This window comes from Macrosteles quadrilineatus, unplaced genomic scaffold, assembly GCF_028750875.1.
Source record: "Macrosteles quadrilineatus isolate MER2022 unplaced genomic scaffold, UCM_ALF_1.0 Scaffold_8__2_contigs__length_117827958, whole genome shotgun sequence".
NCBI lineage: Eukaryota > Metazoa > Arthropoda > Insecta > Hemiptera > Cicadellidae > Macrosteles > Macrosteles quadrilineatus.
In genome coordinates, this window is record NW_026542601.1 from 25,891,398 (window position 1) to 25,912,618 (window position 21,221).

The following is a 21,221-nucleotide window of genomic DNA, read 5'->3' on the forward strand; positions in this document are numbered from 1 at the left end:
AGGACACAAAATAGAAACATTTTAATTTTAATCTTTACCTCTGTTGTATATAATAGTTACACATCCGCAAACGCTTTTAGAAACAAAGTTCAACTTTTATGGCCTTGAAAGAAAAGTTTAAGTTATAACTTTTAAAACTGCTAAGTAGCGGATAGCACCATTTTGTTTTCGATTAATTTTAAATCTTGTGTAGGCTGATATGAGAAAACCTGACAAAATCTTTGAATACAACTTTGACATGCATGATTTACCTTCATCTCCCTTAATTAAATATCTTTTAATTTACTATTGACATTTTAAATATCAATTTTGAAGTTGCAAAAATACTAATTACCTATTCAATTAAATTAACACTTTTTTTAAATTTCACTCTTCTTTATATCAAACTAGCTGTACCCGCGGGCTTTGCCCCATTTAACTTTATAAGTGAGCTCGTTCCCATGGCTCAATCACGTTCTGCTTGAAGTTCGTTCGCTACGCTCACTCAATTTTGGGTTGGAGCTCGTTCGTTGCGCTCACTTGCCTTCAGGTTAGCTTGTTCGCTACGCTAACTCGCCTCTAGGTTGAAGTTCGTTCGCTACGCTCACTCACCTTTTGGTTGAAAATTAGCTGTTGTCATAAATGTAAAAGAAATAATAGTGCTGCACCCTGTTGGTAATCCTTGTAACTTAAATGCTATTGAACATCATAGAACAGAACCAAATTGTTTAGTTGCACCAGCTGTTAAGATTAATTAATTCCATTTAAATGAGAACTCATAAGGTTAACATGGGAAACTCCAGAGCCACTGGGGCGGAGCCCGAGAGTCCGATCAGAATAAAAGCAGCTTAGTTTTCCTATTTAATGCCTAAAGAATCAATGTACCAAATTTCAGCCCCCTAGGTAAATGGGAAGTGGGAGAATTAGTGATAAGTGAGTGAGTGAGTGAGTGAGTGAGTCAGTTAGGGCTTTGCCTTTTATATATTTAGATCACAAATCCATCTTCTGTTTCTTCACTCACAATAAATCATTAGCAAAACTAAGTCAGCTGTTATAAACTTAAGAAATATTGCTGTGCCTTATCAATACAGTCTTTTGAAATATTAAAGAAACTATATCTATAGGTACTATAACAAATTTTAAACAAATAATTCAGCATTAAAGACAGCAGACAAAACTAATATGATTATCAAAGCATCAAGGACTAAAAAATATAATAGCAAATACAGTATATGTTTCATTGCAAGTCTGATTCTACTCTATAAAAAATATCAACAAACAACTTAATATACAGTACAAACCAGTTCTTTTAATCAGTTCCATCGTCCATTGCCTTTACATTTTCACACCTACCATTAAGTAAACATAGTAACAGATATTTCATTGATTTTAGAAACAAAAGAACACTGTGTAATGCTTAGTTTTATGATATTTTCCTTGGTTTAATTTAATCAGTGGTGTGGCAAAACACAAATAATAAATGTATCAAATAAAGTAAATGTGAACTGAAAGCTATGTTAAGATAAAAAAGAGTATTTTGTATTACCATTTGATAATTAAATATAGTTACACATATACAACAGATTTTAGAACAAAAATCAACGACGTACAATTTAGTTATTGATGATAATATTCTTTAGTTTAATTTAAGCATAGGTTTAGCAAAACACAATAACTTAATTTACCTAAATATACATATAAAAAACAATGTGATGTGCACGTTATGTTAAGTTAATCTAACACAAGTTAAACAGTTTTAATTTATTTAACGTTGCCTCCAAAATCATACAAAACATCTATACATTGTAATTTTCATACTGTTTCCGTGAAAACATATCAATAACATTATTTTCATAACTTGAGACGCTTTAAAAAATCCAAAGCAGAGCCGGAGTTGATACAGCAACGGTTATAGAATCTTTTCTTTTCTATAATCATTGACATAGTTTTATAATAAATAATCCATTATAAAATGTTAGATTAAAATACACCTACCTCATAATTATGGAAACTATTATATTTAATTTCTTTGTATCAGCTGTCTGAAATTGTGAAATATGCAGTTTAGCAGTTCTTCTTGTTTACATTTAAATGTCAAAGCAAATGTAAACAAACATTGTTAGTGTTCTCATTGCAGCCATTGAGACCAATCAATATTTACTGTCCTTTTAAAATGTTCACCTCAGAACGTTTAAAGCCAAAGGGGCAAAAGCCTACTAGAATAGTCCAATAATGTTCCTTGTTGTGGTAGCTATAATTTTGTAAAATTTAAGCCCAGTTTGTTCAGTAGTTTTTGCACCTATTAGTAACACACATACAGACAGACACCATTAGATTTTTATATAATACTGTAGTAAAGATAATACAACATTTTCTTGATTTAACTTAAACATCACCGACTTACAGATAACCCAATTTTCGTATGGATGTAAACAAAATTGTACTATGGACATATGTTTTGATGTAAACAAAATTTCATTGTAAACTTGCACAAGTTCAGACGATTGACAACAGAATTCAGCACAAACTATGCAGTTTTAAAAGCTAATATGACGAGGTTATATGCTTTCACGGGATATCATCCAAACGGAATAATACAGTACCTCCAATTTGGATTTATTATTTTCTTTTAGCGGCAACTGAAAATGTATCTGACTGAATATTAATAACAAATTGTTATTTATTTCAGGATTTTAAGGCAAAATGTTAAAAATTATTTGAAGTTTAGAATTTTAATTTTTGGTTTACATAAATGTTGAATACGGTAAGTGAGTAGATTTTTATACTCTGTGGTAGTAGAACATTTTATTCAGGTTATTTCACTTCCAATAGAATATCTCTTTCTTTTTTTGAACTTTTGTTAAAATGCTACTCCTATAATGAATATTGCTAGATTGATTTTGTGAACTTAAAAATAATGAACATCGTGTGCGAAATACTAAGACAGATATTCAAGGTAATTTTCAAACAACGGGTATACACATAAAAACGAGAATGCTTATGCTTTGAATCTTAAAAACCACTTCAGGACTTTTAAATGATAACATTATCCCTATTGCTATAACTAGGTAAAACAATTTCGTAACCAACTCGACCTCCCAAAAAATGTACTTTGTGTACTTGAAAAGAAATTGATAGTGAGTTAATAAGCAATTAGTTATATTTTACAGCTTATTATTTGTATTAGAATACCGCACTGTGTTGTTTATGCTAAAGTTGAATTTAAAAACCTTATTTGTTTACTTAACAGTTTACATAAAACTTAGTGTTTTAAAAAGTAAAATTCGTCTCTTGAGCTTGGCCACCTCTGTGACAGGTAAGATTAGAAAACGTCAACAAACACTTGACTTGAATAGACAAGCTCCTCCCCCACGGGACATCAATGCTGTAAGCTCCGCCCCCATTTTTTGCCCCTACTCATTAGGACCTTTGGTCAATCTGTATGTTAGAAACGACCCTTAAACCATTGGCCAATCTGTATGTGGCCAACGTGGTTTAACGGCGCAATCAACCTTTCTCTTTCTGTACTTAACTCATTCGTTTTTTATAATAACCCGGAGAAGAAATTAAAAAAAGAAACGTCGTGAAACATAATTGCATTCGTTTACCCTGCTTTGGTGACAAACGTAAAGGGAATTTAGAATTACTCGTATAATGACAGTCCCCTCTCAGTGGCATATTCATGTTTGCTGATCGTGTTCCTTTACAGATGTAGCCTAAAGGATTTTGCTCAACTTGCTGCTGTTTTGCTATTTTGAAGCAATCGTGAAAAATACGAACATACTGTAGTTACATGGTGTAAATCATATAGCATTGCCAATTTGTAAAAAAAAAACACTAAAAGTTTACTTTGCTTTAGTCTTTAGTCATTTAACCTGGCGAGATATTGTGTTTGATTGCAGGAAAGTGCATGAAACATGTGGACATTGAATGGTAATATCCTGTGTAGTCATTTAAGCCAACTAATGAATCATTCAGGATGGTTAGTGCATCACCGGTTCATTGGTAAATGTCAGATAAGGTTTTTTTTTGGACATTCCAAATACACTCGATTCGACTCTTTTAAGGTAAATCCAGTCACTCTCTCATTAGAATGCTTTTTTATTAGTCGTGCTCGGGGTCTCCTATGGGAACACCTATACTTTCACCAAAGACTCGCGACTCGGCCACATGTAGTCAATAATTTTGGAAATACTAGTCTTGTAATTCCAGTATCTTAGCCTATTTATTGTTTGAAGGATTCCACCAAGTACCAACTAACCTATAACGTTTACAGGTCTCTTACTGAGGTAGTACCTTCTAAAACATTTCCCATATAAACCTCATACTCCGAATACGAATCAAATTCCATTTCAGGCCACTCCGCCCAGAGATTCGTTGATCTCAACTTGGTGTCAACATTTAATTCCGGGTCAAGTTGACAGCCCAATATTGAAATGTGCAAACATTCTAAACCCGTGAAACCCACAGACCGTCCTTTAATTATCGAAACAACGTGCGGAACAAGTAATACAATGTCAACCAAAAATCCCTCTGTAAAATCCGCAGAAGCCGCTGAGTGTAGGGTACTCGCGGCGCGGCGTCGGCACGCTGGACCAATCACGTGCCAGCATCGATCCTGGCGACGCCGGCGCACTCCGGCGCTAATCTACTGATGCACCGCGATGGCGACTCACTTAGCAAATTAAACACGGACGATTCTAGCCGCCTTCGACCGTCCGCTTCTTTCTGATGTTATTTATGTGATTCGACCGCATTTTATTGCGGTAATTTTATTCAGTTTTCCCGAGTGCGGTTTCCCGTAGTGTGGTGATTGTATGAAAGGCGGTATTGACGTGTGTGCGCCGTGCGGTTCGCCGACGTTTTTGTACCAGGAAAAGGTTTGAGGTGAAAGGGTTGTTCTATTGGGATTTAATTACCTAATGCGTTTTGTAAAGGTCGATAAGGAGTTTGCAGTATCAGTTAATTGACAAAGGTAATTGACTTATGAAACGCTCTTTGGTTCAGTAGTAAATTAGAGAAAAAATATGTTGCGATTTTTTAGTTTATAAACTTATTGAGATTGTTACATGTAAGAAATTCTATAGGGAATCTCTTATAAATATAATTTCCACAAGAAGTTATATGATTGAGTTTTATATTTTAAAACACAACCCTATTTTATGATCATACTCAAGCACGCTACTTTGTGCCTCGTGTTTTCTTTAGCGATTTTAGTTATCTAATGTAGTTATGTGTTTTAGCATAAATACTTTCATTAGTTTACAAGCTTACAGTACAGTAAATGAGTTTAAACCTTTTCTAATACTGACTCATGTTGTTCCTCAATCTTACAACAATTCGTATTTCCGATCCCATTTTGTAATATTTTGGTCTAATGGTAACTAAGAAGATTGTGTTTTTAGTTATTGTGATGACTTATTTCAAAATTCAAAATACGTAACTCGTAGCTCTACATTTAGGTTAAACATAGATTTATCAAAAAAATTTGCATTTTGGATTTTGTCCAATAGAACTTATATGGAATCACGGTTAAATTTCGGCAAATAGATACATTCTAATTCAAAATTGGTTCAATACTTTTAAAAATTACTACACACGAAATAAATACAAATTAAATGTTTCAAACGTGTATTAATTGTATCACCATGCTATGACTAGTTGTTTATGGATTGGTTCCTATTTAACATGTAGCCTACCTATCTAAATAATCTCGCATTTTGAATGAGTTATTACTGTTAATGTATTGCTTATTTGAAAAGTATTGTAGGATACGATATCCACCCTTCAGTATGGCCCCTAAAAGTATCACAATTATGTATAAAATGTCTATAGTCTAAAACAATTGCCTTTTTTATGAAGTGAAAAAATGCCGTATCCTTGGCTCATCGAATATATTTATTTTCTATACCGTGTTCGGTAAATAAGCACTTGGTAAATATGTAATACTAGCTGAACAAAAGTTTATTTATTCGTCGTTTTAGTTACATGATGTAAATGGGATATGTGATAGTTTGCAATAATTATGTATAGTTTATAGTACAATATGCCTCACCTATATTTTCTACAATTTCGATAACTACCATATTATGTTGCTGTCTACAGTGTAGGCACTATGACCAGTAATAAATTTAAAACGGGATATATGCATAAACTACGTATAAACACATTGTTTACTATTGCAAATAAAACTTGGCCAAAATTTTAAAATTTAGCATCGAGCTTAAGTTGATAGTAAAATTAGTGCAATGGAAGAAAAGATGTCAAAATTATAAGGGGATTTTCACATAAAAATTATACAATATGATGCTCGGTAGCATACATATTCTCATGGACCTTATATTCTCATTCTGCATCTGCACGAATGATTTCAATTAAGGTTTTATTACAAAATTGGGCCAATTACATAAAATAGTCACCTAGGTATCCTATAAAATAGACAGGCTTATTTAGATTTTGGAAGATCAAACTCTCTAACCAACTTTAACCAACCTAGGTATAGACTTAGAGTAGTTTGTATATTTATTGGTATATTTAAACGATCTAACAGCACTACAGTAGGAAATCACATGAAGTATAATGAAAAGATCTACTGAAAAGAATGTCCATTTAATACAAATTAATTTCCTTTAAAAAAAAGTTAACAAAAAGATATAGCGGGCTCGGCCGGGATTTGAACCCGGGACCTCTCGCACCCTAAGCGAGAATCATACCCCTAGACCACCGAGCCACGTTCGTCTGTCGGTGCAACTTTCTATTTCACACATCTTTCCTCTCGAAGTACCTACACTACAGAAAAGCCAGAAATAGCAAGAAATGTTATAATTATTATTCATTTCCGACGTATTTAATCCTTTAAATTTTCCAAAAGTAAGGATTAACCTTTTATTTAGGGCTGATATAAAACGAGCTTTCTTCATGAATTGGAGTGTAACATGGAAATATAACATATACAATGTGTAAGCTAGTAAGCGGAAATAAAATAATTGTAATAATTACCAAATTTAGCTAATATCGTTGGGTTTAGAGATGTTTCATTCCGTAAAGCCGTCGCAAGGCACAATTTAACATCACTCATTCTCATTTAATACTATTATCGTACGTTTATGGAAGATCTTTGGTGTAAATTACTGCAGAACATGTTTAACAGTTCGTGTTTGCTATACTAAAAAGCTATTGCTACATTGTAAAAATAATTATACTAAACCAAACCACAGAAAACATACTACAATATGTTTTCTGTGACCAAACTGAGACAAGCTAGCATGCCATGTAGATGTGCCACAGAAGTAGTGAAAGTTGTAGCCAAATTTTGTAGGTCAGAGTTCCAGCAGGACAAATGTTGGCTGCAAAATCAGCTGATTGTCAACTTCAACTATAACAACGAGATTCATAGTTTCTATATACGTAATCATAATATATCACTAAATAAGAGGGAAAATACATCTTGGGCCTGTTTCATAATAAAATACAAACTAATATTATTATTAAATCAGCTGATTGCCCAATGCGTGTTAATGAATGAATCCGTATTCACACGTAAAATCATTCCAAATACTGGATGGAAAATATTAGCTTTCCATATATGGAGACATCTCCAGTCTATTCAAAACCTTAAAATGAAGGTTATGAAAGAAGGACAAATAAGGAATTTATTAGTTAGTTCATAGAACGCGAATCAAGTTGTATTTTACCTTTTTTACGGCCACAGAAGTATACGTAACACATAAATATAGTCATTTATAGACAACAAACCGTGTATCAGCTGACATTTCAGTCAATCTGTGTCGTGCTAGGACCCGGACTCACACTAAATAAATTGCTAAATCCAACTTTCCATATGGATGGGAAGTCTTGTACAAAACTCTCAGTAAATACAATTTCTCTAACATTTCAGAACCTTGAAAGGATTTTTCAAAACATAACCCACAATCCTCAATGGATCAACCCATAAGTGTGTGAACCGTGAGTGATATAAACCCAAGTGGCAGATCGTTTGCGAACTCCAGGACTCGGTAAGGACTCGAAGATTAACGCCATCGCTGACTCCGCTGGGCCGGCGCCCCAGGACCTGAGGACCGACTCGAAAATCCTCGGGTACTCTGGTTGGTGGGGTGCCGCGGACATGTGCGCCGCCGTACACCAGGGGGCGCCACCAGCGCCACCAGGCCTCCTCTACCATCTGCACGCGGCGCACGCCCCAGCGCCACCGCACACACCCAACCCAGACGTGCTACTGGCGCTGCTAGCCAGGAACAAGACGTTGGAAGGTAGGTCTTGACTTCAACATGACAATATCGATGTTAAAACTCATACTGAATTAATCTAGAAACTACAAGGCCAAAATTGCAGATGCTGACGCTACTTCAGATTCCACATAGAGCTGTCAGATTGCTAAATGACGTTCGATTTCTATGTTATAAGATTGTCAAAGTAATTAAATTAACGTTTAAACGTAGGAGCTGAAAATAGTAGAGTTATCTGCAATTGTTTGACTGTCTAATGTAGTTTTATAAAAAAGCACTCATTTAAATACTTTCCAATACTATCAAATGTCATGACAATTTGGAGACAACTAGTATTGTAATACCACTAAAATGAGTGGCTACTCTATAGGCCTTTTCTGTGATTCATTTCCAGTTCCAACCATATCAATCTGGATGATTTGTGTTTCGGCGGGATGTCGTGTTCAAAATTCAACACCACACTTGAACGACGAACCCACCGACGTGACGTTAGTTCCTGCTGCCTGGAAGCGGCAGTGTTTTGATATGCCATCGTGTTAGCAGTAAACCTGTTGGTGTAAATGTCACGTGTCAAGTGTGTTCATGAACGAAGCTACTCAAGCCGATTTTAGTTAGTTTCGTGACGTTTCAATCCAGGAAGCCGAACCCCCGGACTGAGGCTGTTCTTGGACCATGTCCTCTTCTGCAGGCAACATTATTCCCAGGAATGTTCCCAGGAACATTCTTCCTTCCTGGGATTGAGGATTTGTGTATTCTTTGATAGTTGTGATTGACAATGGCGTCTTGCCGAAACACATATAACCCTGATAGGAATAGCTAGGATCATAGCTATGATTCAAGCAATGAGTATGTTTTGTCTATGCTGATAGCTGATAGTTACGTTTGGAACTGCTGTCAGCCACTGTAGGCCTATTTCAAGTCAATATCGATATACCGTTAAAAGTTGTACCGGTACAGTATCACGGTAGATAGATTAAAGTGGCATGACGAAAGTCGGGATAACCGTTAGTATGTTTGTCATTTGTCATGGATTAACACCCCAACTACATGATTGGCAAGCTGGAACCTTGACAATGCATGTAGTAATCAGAGCAATAGCGAAAATCGTTGAAAAGTTCAAAGTATTTAAAAAGTCGAAAATACAAGGATCCGAAATTGAGTTAAAACGAACTTATGTATGTATCGATGGGTTATTTGCTTATTTTCAGAAACGCTTAAATTATTAACTAGGGGCCCATAGCAGCAATTGCTGTCCTTACCTCCGTTGTAATTTGGCCTTCCCTATGCTGTGCACTATTCCTAAATACTCTCCTTCGTAGTCGCGGTCTTCCCCTAACACGACAAATTTTAACACTGTTTTACCATTCTAACCATAAAACAGAACACTAAAATCAATAGACAAACAAATACACAATGTTTACATCAGCTGGTATATTTAAAACAGCTTCTAGAAACACGGTAGGCCTACAGTACTTTCATTAGGAAATGACTGGATCTTTGACAGCCTGTGGGGCAGAGCATGGGAAATATTTGACACTTCTTATATTTTTCCCACTGTCCTTGGGCTTTAAGCTTCAAAATGAACCCTCAACAGCCATGCCACCTTTAACCTAGTTAGAGATATTTCCTGGGACAGATTCGCTTACAGCATTATATTGAATAGATTTCTAAAACTGCCTTGTAAAATCATATGAGGTGGGAAATAACGTAATATTATTATCTATATATATAAAATCCAATGTATGTTTGTATATTTGTATGTTTGTCCTTTATGGACTCCAAAACCGCTCGACAGATTGTAATGAAACTTTCAGGCATTATTAAGCATTATTCAAGGATGGTTTGTGTGAAGTTTGGTGCAGATCCGTCAATAGGGCTCCGCCCCAGTGGCTCTGGAGTTTCCCATGTAAACCTTATGAGTACTCATATTTAAATGGAATTAAAGAATCTTAACAGCTGGTGCAACTAAATAATTTGATTCTGTGATGTTCAATAGCATTAAAAAGTTAATAGGTTTACCAACAGGTTGCAGCACTATATTTATTTTTAATTTATGAGAACAGCTAATTTGCAACCAAAAGGTGAGTGAGCGTAGCGAACGAACTTCAAACTGGAGGCGAGTTAGCGTAGCGAACGAGCTAACCTGAAGGCAAGTGAGCGCAGCGAACGAGCTCCAACCTAAAGGTGAGTGAGCGTAGCGAACGAACTTCAACCAGGACGTGATTGAGCCATGCGAACGAGCTCATCTTGAAAATGAACGAGCATGTGACAGAAAACCACAATAGGACAGGACGACGTCTGTCGGGCCAGCTAGTCATAGATAAAACATACTATTCATTCATACTTAGCGTTTAAGTTCCTTACTCAGCCTCTCAAAAGCTGATGTTTCATTTATTTGAGTTAATTCGGTTTAAAAATTAACCTGTTTTGATAGCTCGCATATTGAGGTTTTCTCACAAACATGCAGCACAAGAATTGAATTGATAAAAGTTCGATTTCATAAATTAACTACCTTTTTCGATACATAGAAAAAATTCAATTAAGAAGAAATAAGGAGTTTTTTTTTCTTTTTGCAGTTTAAATCAAAGCAACCACCAGGACGTACGCCCCTAGGGTTGGCACAGAAGATAAACTGCCCTTTCGATGTTGTTTGTTTTCCTGTCCTTTGTTTATTTATCACTAAGTATTTCTTGTGTCAATGCAAACGCTATTTTTTCTGCAGTTGTTTATCCTACCAAAGATACACGGTGCACTCAATGCACCCTTATTTCTATATCATGGGCTTAGGTGGAGGGGGTATGCTAATTGTAACTGACAGGCTATAACAAATACTCACAAGTTTCAATAAAATGTATAGAGTATTTTGATGTTACTATATATTAATACAATAACTTCAAACTTTTTGTAACCAACTAGTGATTCAATTGATATATTCCCAACTTTGACATTTCAATTTCCACTGAACGGTCCAAAAAACGTATCAAACTCCGATTACAGACTGATGAAAACACGGGTTGGCCTTTACAAAGACCAGAATTTCACCAGAGAAATTCGGCTTTTGACGTAAAGGCATTCATTCCCAGTTATGAGACAGTCTTTTGATCAGAGTATTCTGGTACAGAGCCTCATTGTCGACAATGGGGGAAGAGGGGCGGGGGAACTGTGGAAAGGGGGAAAGGGAGGGTTGATTCACGATCGTACGTTTCCACGGCAACCCTCTTCCCCCGGATCCAGCTTAATTAAAACCACCCGCTGGAAAAACAGAGCCAAATTAAACTGTATTTCAAGGGTCCAACGACCTGGCCATATACTGGCTCACATGGGCGAGTTTTTTCTGCTCGTTGGATTTCCACTTTATCGCTACCTCGGTCGCTTCACTGTACAAGGGTTGTGTAATATAATGTCGACTTTTCACTTCTCTTGCATTTTCGCTTACTTTGAAAAACATGTTATTCAATTTATATCTATGTAGTTTCTCAAAAATAATATTTGTGTATGTTTTATGTGTTATAGTGGTTTGGCCATTATTTGCTTGAATTTAAAAATCCAAACTGTACTACAAATGCACCTAAGACCTAAGTTCAAAATAGATAGGAACAGAACTAATATAACAGAAGCACTAATATAGACACGATAAAAATAACCGTAGCATGCAAAACACTTAAACATAAAAAGACTACGAACCGTCATAAAAATTATACAAAACTGTAAATAGTTACACGCCATTCACTACATACATACAAAAACTACATACACATAGTTACATACGGAAACTGAAAACTCATATTGAGAAAATTAAATTCTAAATCATAGCATGAAGAAAATGCATGTAAAATATTAAATAGATACATTTCCAAACTGCTTCCTGTTAAAACTCGTGATTCATAAGTGTGTTGTCCAAAATAGAAAACATTCGTCAAGGGAATTCGTCTATTATTAGTACTATCATATTCTGTGTATAGTAAATGGCACTATGTAGTGCAATGCTCACACTAAAACTATGTATGTAACATAGACGTAAATGATTATACTGTACATGCCAGCTTTTTTCAAAATCTGTATAGGTTACAGTATTTAAGTTTGTAGACGTTATTTCACAATGATTCAGTCCACGGAGCCGAAACTTCACTGGACTGAGGCTTTTCTAGGACCATGTCCTCTTCAGACAGATATAGATTTATAGATCAATTATTGACAACTCGAAGCTCTTTTTTGCGCCTGTGTTTCAACCGTCGATGTAAATATTCAACTTGGCCAGTCAACCAGTCTGTTTTGGATACAAACAAAGCCTGTTCATTAAGAGTAATTGACACCCACAGAGCCCCGAGGGGGGGGGGACTCAAAATCGGCCCCGAGTGTCGCTAACTGATACAAACTGCGCACCCCGCGGGACTACAAACATATTCTACCCAAGTGGCTCTCAAGGCAAAACCCCCGCGACCGATTAAACAGTCACCGTCTGCTGTGAATTTCAATCGGCACGAAATAAAATACCCCCGCCGCAGCAAACCTGCAGACTAAGCGAATTTCAACTTGTCTGATTACATTTATACTAAAATATTCCCATAAATAAAACATAAGCTATATATTTCCATAACATTTAAAAAAACATTAGATTTAACGAGTCCTTAGGTTTGCTGCTTCGGGGAAGGTAAAAGTGTTTTTTTTTTTTAATATGTCAATAGTATAAGATGAAATAAATAAATTTGCCAAATTTTATCAACGTTATATCCATAAACAAGTAAATTACAAGTTTTCATTTTCTCCATAAGAATAACATGGGAATTTTAAATTACACTTTTTTTAATTTTCTCCGTGACCGTTAGGCATACAACAGCGCTACAATATACTAAATTATTTATTTTTTAAGCTCTACAAAATGGTTGAGAAAGAAAATACAAAATCTTTTTTTTTAGGTTAAAAAATGGGAAAACCCATTTTTACCTCATAAAACCCCCCATAAACCCCTGTTCCCATGGTCCGATTATGCTGGTTCGCGAACTCGTTCGAATAAACGTAGGTTTACACGTTTGTACCAAATTTCATCAAAATCGGATCATTTTTGCTCGAGTTATCACGCTAACGGACACATATATAAATATATATATATACTAGCTGACCCGGCGAACTTCGTATCGCCTAAGTTATAGGTTTCCCCTAAGACAGACCGATGGAAAGAAAGTACCGTTACGTTTAATTTTTAAGATGATCTCGTTCGCATCGCTCAATCACGTCCTGGTTGAAGTTCGTTCGCTACGCTCACTCACCTTTGGGTTGGAGCTCGTTCGCTACGCTCACTCACCTTTAGGTTGGAGCTCGTTCGCTGCGCTCACTTGCCTTCAGGTTAGCTCGTTCGCTACGATCACTCGCCTCCAGGTTGAAGTTCGTTCGCTACGCTCACTCACCTTTTGGTTGCAAATTAGCTGTTGTCATTAATGTAAAAGAAATAATAGTGCTGCACCCTGTTGGTAATCCTTGTAACTTTAATGCTATTGAACATCATAGAACAGAACCAACTCACCTTTAGGTTGGAGCTCGTTCGCTGCGCTCACTTGCCTTCAGGTTAGCTCGTTCGCTACGCTCACTCGCCTCCAGGTTGAAGTTCGTTCGTTACGCTCACTCACCTTTTGGTTGCAAATTAGCTGTTGTCATTAATGTAAAAGAAATAATAGTGCTGCACCCTGTTGGTAATCCTTGTAACTTTAATGCTATTGAACATCATAGAACAGAACCAACTTGTTTAATTGAAACAGCTGTTAAGATTCATTAATTCCATTTCTCATAAGGTTAACATGGGAAACTCCAGAGCCACTGGGGCGGAGCCCTTTTAAGAATTTCGAAACGGGATATAGTTTACGTCCGATTCGCATACCTACAGAATTTACACACCAAATTTCATAACGATCGGTGAAGTCGTTCCGGAGGAGTTTGCAGACAAACACTGTGACACGAGAATTTTATATATTAGATTAAAAGTATATATTAAGTATATATATGAATTTGAACGGATGGTGTTTTTGGCCTCGGGGGACCTCAAAACGAAAAAGTAAATCTGTCCCGGGTATAGGTCTTACCATGAGACCTACGGTAATAGCTTATTCCCTATATGGGAAATTCGCTAAAAAGTCCCAATGGATTGACAACGTAGAATGGGTCAAATGTGGTTCTTTGGATCTACAGCAGAATTAGGTTAACACCCGCCATTGATTATAGAAAGAAAGTTTCATCGTACAGCTTTTATTTATATCATTCTCTATGGTTAGTTCTATTGGCTGAGTAGCAGAATAAAATTAACAACTCTATGCAAATTTAAACGATACAAATAATGTAATTAGTGAAAATTTAAACAATGTAGTTTTACTCTTGTTTGTCATGTAGTTAACACATTCAAAATTAATTTCAAAACTCTGAAATTGATTATTTTTGTTGCTTTGATGTTTTGGACACCCCCGAAAACATTTTGAAGTTATTGGGCTATTATAATAATCTGTTGGCGACAGTTCCGAGAAGAGGATTCGGGTCGTTCCCCTGGAAAAAATATGACATACAAGTGGTCATAGCTCACATTACAAATTAAAATGAAATATATGTGTTCACCAACGTTTCTAATTGGATCGTAATGCTACATAGATCAATTGGATCTATCATAGATTAAAGAGTAGAGAGTGGTATACTCTTTAATCTATGGTACTATACAATTAATTTATTTCACTTAAATATTTTAACTTCTTTTTACTCGTCTTCTTTAAGTAATTCCTTTCCTGATAACGTTATTTAAAGTAACTACAGAATTTATAATTATCTATTTATCCAAAACAGCTTGAACACATACTTTTCACGAAGTTTTTTGATTGAATTGTGGACTTATGGATGGACTAATAAATCCTAATAAATCATTTGTTTGGTTTTAAACCATACCGCAGTAACATAAAAATTATGAGCGACCTTTCATACATGCTAAACTAAATAACTGTAATTTAAAATGTGTAATCAGGTTTCACATCTTCGTCCCATAAATATTATTCCGGAGAAAATACCTTTGAAACGCATTCATAATTAAAATAAACACATTGCATTCACATTATACACACATTCAGTCAAAGGGGGGATTTTCTGTTAATCAAGTACAAAGGGCAGCCCGCCCAGCGCACGTAGTGTGTTCAAGAGCAATAATTCACCCGCCCGACAAACATAGATTTGACATGATTTGTTTTCAGACTTGATTATTTCGCACAATCAATGGTTTGTCATGATTTCCCTGCGGACCAAACAGTGGCTGGAGAGAGTTGCGTTCGGCATCTAGAGAAAGTGTGGGTAGTTGAAGCTGTCTCTACTAGAGCGCTGCACCGTCGCGTAGCTATCACTCGATAGAATTGTCTTATCAGCATTTTCTGTGAGTGTAGAAAAGTAGTGGGGTTTCTTTCTGAATGTGCTTATGAACACAAATCTCACCTGAATGATTGCAAATGCTGATCATATGCAGCAAAATAATCGATTTTGAATCAAATTAAGAATTAACACAGAAAATCAATGGAAGTGACTTTAACTATGTCTGCCAGCGTTAGGTGGCATCACAAGTGACTAGGCAGATAGGACAGATATACTGTGTATTTATAGACTACATAAATGAAGGCATACAGAATCAACGGTAGAACCACGATACCGTACTTGCAGTGAAGAGTGAAGTAATTTTGGAGCTCGAAACGCTTTTGAACATTTTTTTAAACAAATAGTTTTCAATGAAAAGTATCACTCGTATCATTTTACCGTAACTTGTAGTTTTAATTACATTTCTCTATTCCGGGTCCATAATTTACACAATTTCAACGCATTCAACTAAGTTAATCATGAATATTTTTTTTAAACTGATTCCAATTATAGATTTTAACCAACTTACTTGCGTTACTGAAACTATTAAAACGTAACTGAAGCCAAATGCTAGCTGTGGTTAATCTCGGGGCTATAGAATACATCTATGGAAGCATTCTTAAACACTTGTTTTGAAAGGTTAAGATTGTAGGCCCTACTGGTGTTGATTATGTCAGCTGTTCAAACAATGTGATTATGTAAGCCAGACGTAACAATGCCAATGTAGTTTGACACTAATGAAAGAAACTCATAATTTGGTTAATGATTTTGTAACTAGCGTAATGGTATCATAGGCTTACAATAAGTTTACAAATTGTAATAAAAGAATATTTGAAGAAGTGTTAAAATGATTTCAAGATAGTAGGAGGGTTTGGAGTTTACGCGAATATTAGACTAGAAACTGTATGTATCAATAACGTAAAATAAATGACGTCACTGGACCGAAAGTATACATGTATTTATAAGTAGGCCTACCTATGCAGCCAAGGCCACACTAAAAAAACAGGCCGTAATGCTTGTCAAGCATGACGTCACGATAGAAGACGGCAATGACGTATAGGTATTTATTTATTTATTTTCCAAGGAAAGATTAAAACAAGCAGCTGACCACAAACGGCAAACATTACGTCATTGCAGTCTTCTATCGTGACGTCATGATTGACGAGCATTACAGCCTGTTTTTTAGTGTGGCCTTGATGTAGCTTAGAAGAACTCCCTAAAAACGTCCAAACCAGCTGTTACAGCTAGTTTCCCAGACATTTGGGATAAGTTTTTTTTAATGTTTATTAACCCTGTTATATTAAACGTGATGAAAATTGTGATCCTCAAAATAAGCAAAAACAAACAACAATCCCAAAAGCCAACTAAGCGCACTAAGTAGATATAAATCGCCCTTGATTTATATGTCTAGAGGCGCACAAACGTGGCGATTTTTTACTCGAGAAATGGATTTTTTTAGTGTGTTAAGCTATCCTAAAATGGTCTTTGTTGAATTAACCTGTGTTTGTGCTCTTCTAATTAGATCAACGAAAAAAGAAGACAACGTAAATATCGGGTTCAACCGATAGTAAGTCGGAGACTTTATTGTTTACGTGATGACAGTAAAAAGTGTTTTAACTACTATAGAATGTCTGTTGGAAGTTATGTTACTATTTGTTGGACAACATATATTACAAAAGTACCACAATGCAACTACCTATTCCATCAGAGGAAAGGCTGTCAGTAATTCTTAGGTAAGTCATTATTGAACCACACTATACCACATTTATTCAATAGAAATTAATGTGTTATTCAAAAAGTGGAGAACAAGCGACTGACCGATTTTAGTCGAGCATGTGCGACAATCGCCTCGCCTACGAATCTGCAGCATTTTGCAGATTTTAAAATCGGCGCAATTTTTGCTCGCCTGTGTGCGCGCTTCTATTCTAATACATGATGCACAGATCGGCCGATGAAAAAATCGCCTCAAAATACTCGCTCGTGTGCGCCTAGCTAACTCGTATATGCCTTGTATATGCCTTGTATATGCCCTAAAAGGGTTTGGATGAAAAGCACGAATATTAGAACAGAAATGGTATGCATCGTAAACAAAAATATATGTCTTGGTCAAAATCTGGGATGATAATCCTGTTAATTTATGTGAGTTTAAAAATTTAGCGTGCCGTGACCAGGATTCGAACCTGGGTTATTGCGGCCACAACGCAATGTCCTAACCACTAGACGATCACGGCTATTCCGCGCTTATTCGCACTGATCTATTTATAGACGAAAAATCAAATACTTTTAAGTTTTATATCCAACGTAAATTCGTACGTTAACAAACGTAAATTCACAATATTAGTCCAGTTTATCATATTTCAGTCAATTATTGCAGATAAATGTCAAATTCGTGAATGAAATTATAATTGATTTGCAATTTCATTTTAAAATGATTAATGCAAGGAGGTTATCATTTTGATTGATTCGTATGGGTCAGTAGCCTACTGAATACTTAGTTTCAACAAAATTTGAACATAGGCAACTTCTGAGATTCTTGTGAAGTTGTGGATCAGGTGAAGACGATTCGAAATTACGTACTGTCTGATTTATGCTTAAGGGCGTTTTGTTGTTAAAATTTTGAAACTGTAGCTTTTCCTGTAGCATTACAACCAATCAGTAAAGCATCAAATTGTAAAATATACACTAAAATGAAACAAAATCTTAGTCGACGAGTACATAATGGATTGTTTGGATTTGAAACAAGTACAAAAATAATTCAAATTTTAAAATACAGTAGGATGAGAAGTATTGTTTCATACATTATCTATATCAATGCAATCTTAACATAACATAAAGACAATTGGAGAAGGATGTGGCATTAATCCCTTCAATGTATTGTTCAACACCAAATCTATTGAAAGTCAATTGTGTTAGGTAACTAACTGTGTGATAAACATTTGAAAATATTAAATAGTTGGTTTTACTGTAAGTAACAAGCGGCATAATATACGAGGACTCATAAAAAACTAACGTTACAACGTACACGAGTTTTTTGCTGGTCCGTAAAGTTGACGTAAGTCAGTAAATTAATTAACACTAGTAGTTTTAACCAGTCAATGGGTGGGTGTAAGATAAATGGGATAGCCCTAGGGGGTAATCAAGAAATACACACAGGGCTCCTAGGGGGATCAATAAGTTAATGTAACAGCTGGGAGGTCACCTGGTTATGACGTCATCTGGAAACAGCTGACAGCTGACGAGCAATCAGGTCATCTCGGAGATAACCCCTCTTGGCACGGGGTTTTAAAATTTAAAGGGAAACTAGCAAAATCGAAGGTGTGTTTTTAATGAGAGTTTTACCTTTGTTTTGCTTTGGTGGTGGTTTGATAATTTGTATTATTGTATGAACACACATGCCCTAAAACTCATATAAATTTGTCATGAAACAGTTCTGAGAAATTTAAGAGTGATTTTGTCCAATGATTTGTTGGTTTTAATTTTCATCTCCTTACTTTCATTTCTAATAACTGTTATTGCTGCTCGCTGAAAGAATTTGAAATATTCTCCTACTTTCTTTTGAAATTTGATTTATCGAATTTTCTATGTTGAGATATTGTGTTTTGATTATTCGTCATATGTAAGTATATCCGTTGTATGTAAATTGAGGAGAAATATAATTTGAAGGTTTCGTCAATTGAGGGTTTTTACATTTTTACTTAACGGTTTAATTATAGGCTACAACTATAGATTCAGTATATTTTTGTAAACTAAGCTGTAAAACACCCTCTTATACCTTCAAACATGGTTTGTTTATTTACCAGCTGTGGTATAATAAAAAGTAAAATTTTAAATGAGTGCCAATGCCTGTATGATTGGTAACTACGGTACACTACTTTTAACTTATTATTGATGCTAGCCTTCGAATACTCACCAATTACACTTTTGTTTTATTTCCTATTTGTATAGTTGTGAAAAAAACCAAAACACGAAGAAATTGTTTATTGTTTCGATGAATGCTGTTGTATGAAAGAAACAGTCTAAAACGACAATGCCCTAGTTTGGAGATTGTGATATCGCTCAATGTATAAACTCGTGGATATATTGAACTCGAGCCAAGCAGTAGCATGATAACATATGGCATCTTATGCAGTTTCAGCATTTGCCCGATGTTTTCATTCCTTCTACTTATCTTGGACTTTATTCATATGGTTATGGAGATTGCACAGAACCTTGATTGTTGTCATGCTCGTTCGTGAAGCAATCAATTGCAACCTTTTATCAATTCGCTACACTAAGGTAAACATTTAATATTGACGAATGGACAACTATAAATAAAGTGCCATTTGTGATAGAGAATCAACTTAGGTGTATTGATGAAGGGTTTCTTTTTATCAACCGCCTTATTATTGAAATTAAATTTTATATATCAATGTCGACATCATATGCTTTCTCTACTCTGAATTATTGATCTAGTGTTTGTTACGGGACCCTCGAACATGAACTTTTAATCTGCAAGTAGACTTATCATCCTATTGTAAAATAGTCAAATCTATAACTTTTTTTATATAGGTTTCATGTTGTTAAAGTGTATATCACCCTGATATGGTTTATTCCATTGTCTGTGGTAAAACACTTTTCTCAAAATACGAAAGGGCTGATATAGTCGCAATGAGATAATTATTTGTTTTTACAATAGTTTTATACCTGAAACTATGCCTTCTACACTGAATTACAAGTACTGGTAGCTTTACCTCTAGGCCTACCTTGCTGTAGAGTATAGCTACAGAAAAAAATTTCCCTTGGAGAAACTGTAGAAATTCTTAACGTCTAACATACGAATGCTTATGACCTGATAATCTTGGGTATGTGTACGTCATAGTTTCTACGTTCAGTGATTTTTTTGTGACCCTCTACTTTCACTTTGTTCATATTTATCCGAGTGGTAATAGCCATGACGCAAATTGACGTCGGAATTATCTGTAACGACATACGGCATCTTGAGAGTATCGTCCACTACTAATCATCCACTCTGACCACGGGGAGTGACTATCAATGTCGGTATCACCATAGCCGTCTATGGGGGTCGGGGTGTCGGCGAAGATAGCATCTGCACATCTGCCACTGCCCCCGGTATCACTATAATCTGGGTATTAACTTTTGATGGAATTGATTCACGGGTGATTAGAAAGTAATACGTGCACAGAAGGTAGAGTGTAGGGTCTCCAGTGAGGAACGGGTCAAGCAGTAACATCTGGTGACAAAATGTTACACAAGTTAGACTGCCTTTTATTTATTTTACTTCTGAAGCACAGTCTCTTCGATACACTTCGTTTGAAGTCGGAGAGCATTTTCCATGCTGTTTTCCTGAACATCTTGGTTATTTTTGGTTCCTACATGTATTTTCTTTTCTTTCATCCTAACCAGAAACTATTCCATAAGACCAAACAAGTTAAGACCAACCTAGCATGAAACACTTGATCTGAACCACAACAGTTAAATGCAGTAACGTAAAATATTATTATTTTCGCTTGTTTGGCTACCTATGTTCGTAAAAAGATTGATAATTATTACCTTCTGTGATAGAAATGTATGCAATAGTAAACTGTCAATATTAGATTTTGTTATCACAAACTTTAAAAAGATCGAATT

General features: G+C 35.5%; 1 protein-coding gene and 2 non-coding genes across 5 annotated transcripts in view; 1 reads left to right on the forward strand and 2 right to left on the reverse strand.

The window, feature by feature from the left end:
- Window positions 1-4,758: 4,758 nt before the first annotated feature.
- The window catches only part of LOC129000710 (LIM/homeobox protein Lhx3), a 66,183-nt gene continuing 49,720 nt past the window's right edge, over window positions 4,759-21,221 (forward strand). The window contains exons 1-2 of one of the 3 annotated variants that reach the window (XM_054427678.1): window positions 4,759-4,954; window positions 7,877-8,249. In XM_054427678.1, the coding sequence (XP_054283653.1) occupies window positions 8,105-8,249 (145 nt within the window). In that variant the 5' untranslated portion in view covers window positions 4,759-4,954; window positions 7,877-8,104. The remainder of the gene's footprint in view (window positions 4,955-7,876; window positions 8,250-21,221) is intronic. The other 2 variants (XM_054427676.1, XM_054427677.1) reach the window with 2 other exon arrangements.
- On the reverse strand, window positions 6,638-6,709 carry Trnap-agg (transfer RNA proline (anticodon AGG)). The gene has a single exon. It is a non-coding gene; the product is annotated as a tRNA-Pro (tRNA).
- Trnah-gug (transfer RNA histidin (anticodon GUG)) lies at window positions 17,753-17,824 on the reverse strand. Its single transcript has one exon. It is a non-coding gene; the product is annotated as a tRNA-His (tRNA).